Raw genomic sequence first — 8,714 nt, 5'->3', positions numbered from 1 at the left:
ACTCAACTAGGTCTGACAATTAGTTTGAAGAGGTCTCTATCCAGTCCATCAAGTCGATGCTTAATCAGTACCAATATACTGAGCTACATCTAGTTAGGCTGGCAGCCAACCATAACATGTTGCAGAATACCTAGAGGTTTTCAATATTGACAATAAGTGGACCTACATATTTAATCAGTCCATTTTAGTCTGGAGTGTGTCTCCTGGAGTGAGACTAAACTGTAGGCTGACGGATGACCCACGTTGTAATTTTTTTTCATAAAGAAAATATTGATTTTAATCAAAGTTTTCGCAGTCGTTCGATACCGTCTAAATATCGGATATTATATTGCATACTTATCGATGAGCCCAAAAAAACTATGAGGCGAAGTATTAGTATTAGATGTTTATAAGATAATGTAATGTTGACCCCGTAGGATAATCAAAGAATTGAAGATACAAAATTGCCGTATCTCAATCAGTTATTATTTGGGAAGGGCTCTAGTCGAAAAAAATCGTTATCTGTTTAACTATGAAGCTTAGTGGGTTGGTATATGTATACCTATGGTTTTTTGTATATGGTATATGGTTGATTAATGCTCAATCCTTCTCCGTGTGAAAGGAGGCCTGTGCCCAGCAGTGGGACGATAAAAAAGGCTGTAACAGGTATATGGTTGATTGAATGTAAAAGAGATGTAGATTTTAAACACAGTAGAAGCCTCTCAAGATTCGTTTTAAGTAAAATGTAATTCATTTTGCTTATGAGCTATAAAACGGTATAAAAATAAAATCAAAAAGTAAAAGAATAATAACTTTATTAAAATAAAAAAAGTTTTTGAGTATAAAGTAGGTATAGTGATTAACTGATATCGACATAATTATACGTAGAAATAACAACATTTTATTTTTGCAAATGCAAATAATATTAGGTAATCCATTCAAAGTAGTTCTTAAAACTCCACTCCAGCAGTTTCGAATATTTTGCGCCAGAATTCCACCACCTCTGCTTCTGGAGCCGTCTTCTTCACCAGCTTGTCTTCAATATCCACATATGCTTTGGAAGTGTTGTCATACTCAGGCCAGATTGCACCCAGAGACGAGTCAGGAGTTGGGTTACTGTGGACAAAGAGTTGAGGGTTAAGAAAAGTAAAAAAAAATGAAAGTTTGTGGAAGATACTTCTTTCGCTAAAAAACTTTTAAGTTTTATGTAAGAAGGAATGTTGTGTTATCACGTTAACCCGCTACTTGTTTGATTTACCTATTTGCGGTCGACGAAGCATGGTTTTGCTTTCATTATTTTCAATCAATAAGTATAATCTTGTTCAGTAATCGGTAGTTTTTATAAAACTTCCAAATCATCTACATACATATTTCGTCAACATTTCTTTATATCAAAGAGATAGTATATAACTCACCCATATTTAGCAAAGTTGGTAAATAATGTGCGCACTAAATTGATCATCCTGAACTCTTCAGTATTCGGTACTACTTTCACATCGTGGAACTTAGCATGGAACAAGTACATCAAGATATCCATATGCCCAGCTTCGCGAATACCATGGTTCAGACCAGGACTGCCGTATACATTCCTATCTGATACGTAAGAGAACTTATACATATATCTCCTGCCATTTCCAACCTTCGGCAAATGCGTTGCAAATCTAAGAATGTCCAAAATGAAACTCACATGGCTTTTGTAAGTTACATATTCCTTCATTTCCAAAGGTTTCCCTTTGAAATAGTATTCACGTATCCTATCTGACAGCTCCAAAACAGTTTCCGGAGTAATTTTCATTAAGAGTTTTCTTGGAACTACCAATTCTGGAAAACGGTTAGTCTTTTCTAAAAGAGATGCTTCAAATTTAGGGATGCCACTCGCAGCCTCTTCCTTAGCGTAACCGATTAGTACATCTGCGTCGTTGATGCGTTTATTTTTCAATGCTTCCATTGGGTCTTCCGTCAAGAAATTATGTCCTTTTCCAAAATCTTTTTCTATGACTGGAGTAAAATGGTATAATTTAAATAAATCCTGGTTGTAATCTTCAAAAGATAATACAATGGGGTTGGTGTCTACAAGCTTTTCTACCGGAACGTTTTGTAAGAACTCCAGAAGTTCATAAGAATCATTTGTCTCGATGCCCAAATCTTTACCAAGTAAGAAAGCGCGTTTTTTTGGTTCAAAAGGTAGGCACCAATCGCAATAAGGTACACCACTTAGTGGGATGGCTTTCTTGAAGAGGCCTTTAGACATTGGCGAGATCAAGTGTAGAGAAGTGGAGCAACCACCAGCACTTTCACCAAATACAGTTACGTTATCGGGATCCCCACCGAAGTTGACAATATTGTTCTTTACCCATTTTAGAGCAGCTACTTGGTCTTTTAATGCAGCATTACCGGGTACCTCTTCGGTATCTAAGCACAAGAAACCTAGTGCCTCTAGCCTGTAGTTAAAGGTGACAAGTACTACTCCTTGGTGGACCAAAAGGTCTGGTCCATAGAGGTCATCATTGGCGCTTCCATACTTGAAGCCTCCTCCGTGGATGAAGACCATGACGGGCATTTTCTTGGTGGGCGTGAGGTCAGCGCTGTACACGTTGAGGTGCAGGCAGTCCTCGCTTCCTACGAATTTTCGTGTGAAGTAGTGGACCTGAGCGCTCATCGGGCCATGTTCTGTGGCAGACCTGATGCCCTCCCAGGGTAGAGGTGGTTGAGGTGCCTGGGAAATGAATAGAATATTTTATATCAATCATTTATTATAACAAAAATATTGGATTTACTCCAAGGAAGATCTGTGAAGAATTTATCTACGATTACCCTTCTAGGAGTGGTGAATCCCGCTTTAAATAATAATTACAAGATAATTTTACTACAACATTGTTTCGTCACTAAGATTAAATATCGCCATTGCACGTTATCGAAGAAAAAAACGTATTTTCTTTTACGTATTTGATAAAATAAAAGATATGGTTAACTTGATGCTTATCTATAGTATGTACAAACAAATAGGATTAAAATCATTCGTTACTTTTCATAATACAAATTTTTAATAATATTGAAGAATTTCGGAGTAATTACGAAGTGAGATAATATCATTTTGTGAGGTAAATAAAAGCATTCCTGGGTTCTAAGTTTCAGTAGATAAACGTAGGTACGCCGCAATGTACTTACTTTTATTAAAGTTCTACATAAAAGCTTATTTCTGAGTTCTGATTAACATAGCCCTTTTAAAGTATTCCTGGACAACGATCTTTACATCTTATACATAATATCTAAAACAATATTTTGCTTTTGTTTCTTACCTTGAATCTCAGTTTGCCCACGGGTGGCTGAGCATAAGGCACTCCTCGGAAGCTGTAGTACTTCCCTTCTCCCGTCACACTCTCCATGATGGCTCCGGCCAACCAACCCTGCTGTACTTTTACTTTAGCCATTGTGTTTTCTGCGGAAATAATAAGGGTGTTTCTAGTACGAAAGATGGTTGCCAATAATGAAATTAAAAACTTACTATAAATCGTTTTAAGCCGACCCCGACATGATTGGGAAAAGGTTCGGAGGATGATGATGACTATAAATGGTTTTAAATATATATAGTATAGGTTATCTAAGGTAGGCTTAGAAAGCAAACATTTTTGGCTGATCTAAAATTGAATCTTACAGAAATACACCAATTTCAATTTTTGAAAGTGGATAGCGATACAACGGTTACTCGTGCACTAGTTATTTTCCGCGGTTTCACCTGCGTCCCATACCCAGATAAAATATAGTCTATTTCACCAAGTGAAAGCATTCCAACAGTTAAATATTTTTTCAAATAAGTTCTTAAAAAATCGAAAATTCAACTTTACAATATTACTATAGAAATACAGATGAACATACGTACCTTATTTTATTAATTACTGTAAATAATACCGATGTTTACAATTGAGAGACTTCTGGTTGGACAGTGGACACTCAACTGTGATGATCGCTAATGCAACGTTCATAAATATATCAGATTTTTATATGTTTAAATAGCAGGCATTTATCTGGTAGATAAAAACTAGATAAGAAAGATGAATCCAATCATACATGATGAGTTACTGATAGACGATATTAAGGAGCGTACAATGACTTGTTTCTTTTGATTATCATGATCCGGATTGCTTACACGTCAGATGTACTTGGACAATATGTTTACAATCATCAGCATCATAGTATTATCTGATATTGAAGAGCATGTTAAGATGTCTTTTCGGATGAATGATCGGATAGTACCTAGGATCATTTGTTTCAATATGATTTGATAGTTTATTAACAAGCATATAGGTACATATTTGGCCTTACTACAAAAACTTTAACCACTGTTTTATACTTGTCTAAAAAAAATGTGGCTCCAAAATGAACCATATGTCAACGTCATAATTTGACATTTTTTTAGACAAGTCTTAAACTGACGTTAAAAAGTTTTTGTGGTAAGACGGATTATGTTTATCGTATTAGTAGCTTTCGTCAGCGGTTCCAGTCGTTTCCTGAGGGAACTACTTTCCTATGTAAAAGCTATGTTGCTACTAAGTTTCATGAAATCAATTCGGTAGTTTATGCGTGAGTGAAAACATTCTCATCTTTATAAACTAAGAAAAAATGTTTTTATCTTTTTTGAATAATCATCATTGTCATCCAGATTTTGTCTGCCTGTTTTTACCTCAAATGTCTGCGCAAAATATTAAATATCCGTTGGTTTGATCGTGTGCGTAACACAGGAGTGTTGAGGAAAGCCAATGTAGGTGGCATTGAAGCATACCTCATGAGGAGACAGCTTCGTTGGTGCGGGCATGTACTGCGCATGCCGGATACTAGAGTGGCCAAGCGCATCCTCTACTCCGAGTTGCAGGAGGGCAAGCGGAAACGTGGCGGACAGCTGCTGCGATACAAGGATGTTCTGAAGCGCCACATGAAAAGCTGTTCCATTGAACCGTCTCAGCGGGAGAATCTGGCATCCAACCGCAGAGACTGGAGAAGCCGCGTTAAAGCCAAAGTCTTTGACTTTGAAGCACGCCGGCTTTCTGAGTTGGATGCCAAACGAGATGAGTTGAAAGCTCGACCACCTGTAGCTATCAACTACAACTTTGTGGCTGGTACCCTGACATGTCCGCAGTGTGCGCGGACTTTCACGCACAAAATTGGATACTCCAGCCACATGAGAGCACACGCACGCCATTAGGATCGAAGTGGTCGCCGTTGCCGAAATCGGCGTGGAAGATTATTACGTATTACGTTACGTCATCCAGATTTTGGTAATGTAATTAGATGTTGTATCATAGGATAGTTTTGGATTTTAAACAAAATAATATAAGTGAAATTAACGCTCAATCCTTCTCCGTGTGAGAGGAGGCCTGTGCCCAGCAGCGGGACGATAAAAAAGGCTGTAATAGTAAAAGTAATATAAGTGAAATAGCAAAGAGATCAAGTAATAATATTGTATCCAAACATTCCTTTATCTGGCAAAATATTTTAAAGTATCTAGTAAAAATTTTTGCAACGCGGAGTGATGTGACAAAAATGTGTGATAAGCATCCATTTTATGAGGCCAGATTAATAACTTATGATATATTGCGATAGGCCATAATGTTTCACAATGATTATTGTACAACGTATAGTTATGCTGCGTGTATAGTAAGTATAGCTATACATAATGCTCCAAAAAAATATTGAGAAATATGTTTCGTTGTGTTGTTTGCAGCTAGAAAATAACAAAAACAAAGACAAACAAATACATTGAATCATATTTATTAAGAATTTTGGAGGTCAATAGAAATGGGTTGCAAGAAGACATAGCAAGATACAATAGTTTATATCAGGTCTGAATAGCAAACTATAGGAACTTTAATCAACTTGTATAGTTGAATATTTCGTAAACCGTATAGTAAGACAGTCATTGTCCCTTCAGTAGACCCTTCATTTTGTCTTTGTTTCGAATTTAGAAATTAACTCCAGCCTTTTCATAGGTGTCCTTCCAGAAGATGTAGTCTTGGTCACCAGGGCCATAGCCAACTGTGACGTCATCGTTTTCGAAGGTTACGTAGGCTTTTTCTGAGCTGGTGTAAGCTGGCCATGTGATAGTGTCTGTGCTGGGATCACTGTAAACAGAAGAAAATAAAAAGTTAATATTTGTGGAAACTAGTGTTATCTACTACTTTGTTAAGGTGAAATTACTGATAGAATTTCTATGATATTTGGTATTGGTTAAAGAAAGAGTGCATGTATAATTACCTGTTTTTAGCAAAGTTAGCAATGGCCGTCGTGATTTTCTGTACCAAAGCGTATTGTTGGCTGCTGGTGTCAACAGTCCAGTTCTGATCATTGGGATAGAACACATAGAATGGCATGTCAAAGTGAGAAGCTTCTTGTAACCCATACTTGACGCCTTGCTGACCAAACACGTTCCATTCAGTGAAGAAGTTGAATTTGAAGAAATATGTCTTCTTTCCAATGTTTGCCCATTTATTAGCGAACCTCTGAGCATGGTATCCGATACTGGCGTTGCTGGAATAACTCACAAACAGATCGATGTTTTCAGTTGAAACTGTGTTATCTCCGAAATAAAAGTTCTTGACAGCATTAGCCACTTGTAAATTGGTATCTGGAGTACTCTTGATCAATATTTCACTGGGTGTGAACAACTCCCTGTATCTGTCATACTGGCTTATGTACGATGCATTATAAACATCGATTAGAAGTATAGCCTCCTTGCTGCTGTAGCCAATAATGAAATCGACTTCTTTGTTTACTTTTCCACTCTTCAACAAATTGAAGTAGTCTTCTGTGAGGAAGTTATTACCAGTATTCTTTTCAATAACTGGAGTGAAGTGTTCCATTTTGAACAAAACATCTGTAATCTCTTCTGAAGCTAGCACGGTTGGAGTGATAGGATAGAAAGTATCATAGTCAGCACTCTGAAGGAATTCAAGGAGTGCTGTAGTGTTTTCAGTATCTGGAGCGCCGAGTAATTTTCCGAAAATCTTTGCCTTCTCCTCAGGTTTATACGTGATACCATAATCACAAGTTGGTGACCCACTCATGGCAATGGCTTTGTGGAAAAGTCCCTTAGACATCGGTGACAGCATATGAAGAGTGACCGAAGCTCCACCAGCAGTGTCTCCGTAAATAGTAACGCTGTTGGGATCTCCTCCGAACTGTCTGATATTGTTCTGCACCCATTTCAGTGCCATGACCTGGTCTTTTAATGCTGCATTACCTGGTACGTTTTCGTCGCCCAAGCTTAAGAATCCTAAGGCGCCTAATCTGTAGTTGATGGTTACTATTACAACACGTTGCTTTAGAAGGTAATCAGGGCCATAGTCTCCTGAGTTTCCTGATCCGAATATGTATGCACCACCGTGGATAAATACGACTACTGGAAGAGGTTCATCAGGGTTCATCAGGGACTAGGAGTGTAAACGTTGAGGAACAAACAGTCTTCACTGCCGGAGGTGTATATGGCAGTTAGTGGGTTGAACTGTGGGCAAACGCTTCCGTGTGCTGTAGCTGCTAGCACTCCATCCCAAGGCTCAGGGTCTTGGGGATCCTGAAACATACGATGGAGAAATGAGATCAAGTTCTACGCAATCCTTCAGAAATATTCGATGGTAGATTATATTTAGGAAAAAAAAAATTGGCTGGCAGATAACTAGGTACAAACTCTTAAAATACGAGAACTGTTATGATCTTCCATTTTACCTATAATAATGCAGTCATAAAAAATTGTGATTACCCTGAATCGGAGTTTGTTAACAGGAGGCTTGGCATAAGGGATTCCCTTGTAGCTATAGTAAGTTTCGCCGAGGACTGAAGTGAGGATCTCGCCAGTGAGCTGGCCCTGCTGAACTTGTACTAAGGTAGCATCGTCACAGGAGATGGTTTGGATGGTGCTGAAAAAAATGTTGTGAAAATGAAGGTTGTGGCCAAATGTTTTAAAGCCAAAATGAGTCTTTGTTGCTAGCATGTTCTTCGTAGTGGTTCAACAAATGTGATATTTAACAACGAAAAAATTACAATATGGCGTCAATATGGTTCGATGACATACTATAATTGAATTAAAAAAAAAAATACTTCAAAACCAGAGGTTTATTTTTTTGGATTTTAGTGGAAACAATAATGTTAGAATAACTTACCAAAGCACTAGTACCCCTAAACAGGATACTAACTTCATGTTGCTGTAGTTCTGTTACCTTACTATAATTCAGCAGGAGAAGACTGTGATGCTTCCCAAGATCGAAAGCCTTTTTATATATTGAAGCCTGTCCATTGTTTCATTTTTGTCTGAATATTCAAGGTGGCCAATATTTGCTAATGGAAAGCCAATTGTATCAACACATTTATATTTTAAGAGAATGCAAATATACGTACTTTTTCGTTTGCTTTCGCTTTCAAGTAGGATTCATCTTCGATTGTAAGGCATCGATTTTTCATTTTAATTATTGTAAATTGTTTTTCGATGCAATCAATAGGTTTTTTCTTGCTGAATTCTTAGAAAATCAGCACAATTGCTCTCAATCTCATCAAATATCTTGCTGCAGTATCAATATTTATTGTGATAGTGAGTCATCGATTCAGTGATGCAGTTGGTTCAGTGTTTGATCTGCCCAGTATTTTCTTATTTATGTTGGGGTCGGCCTTCAGCTTGACCTGCTAAGTACCAGTGTTTTAAATATAGTGATGGCCTATCTGACTTCTTCAAAGCAGTATCTCTGATACCA

General features: G+C 37.5%; 1 protein-coding gene and 1 pseudogene across 1 annotated transcript; both read right to left on the bottom strand.

Annotated features, from left to right (window-relative positions):
- Positions 1-777: 777 nt before the first annotated feature.
- On the bottom strand, positions 778-3,977 carry LOC124633989 (juvenile hormone esterase-like). The gene is made up of 4 exons (XM_047169380.1): positions 3,860-3,977; positions 3,279-3,418; positions 1,395-2,695; positions 778-1,095 (listed from the first exon to the last, which is right to left on the bottom strand). The coding sequence occupies exons 2-4, from the start codon at positions 3,408-3,410 to the stop codon at positions 930-932; spliced, it is 1,599 nt and encodes a 532-aa protein (XP_047025336.1). The 5' UTR covers positions 3,411-3,418; positions 3,860-3,977; the 3' UTR covers positions 778-929.
- Positions 3,978-5,729: 1,752 nt separating this feature from the next.
- On the bottom strand, positions 5,730-8,271 carry LOC124633987 (annotated as a pseudogene).
- Between the last annotated feature and the right edge of the window lie 443 nt (positions 8,272-8,714).

Source organism: Helicoverpa zea, chromosome 10, assembly GCF_022581195.2.
Source record: "Helicoverpa zea isolate HzStark_Cry1AcR chromosome 10, ilHelZeax1.1, whole genome shotgun sequence".
Lineage (NCBI taxonomy): Eukaryota > Metazoa > Arthropoda > Insecta > Lepidoptera > Noctuidae > Helicoverpa > Helicoverpa zea.
This window is presented reverse-complemented; position numbering and strand designations above follow the sequence as displayed.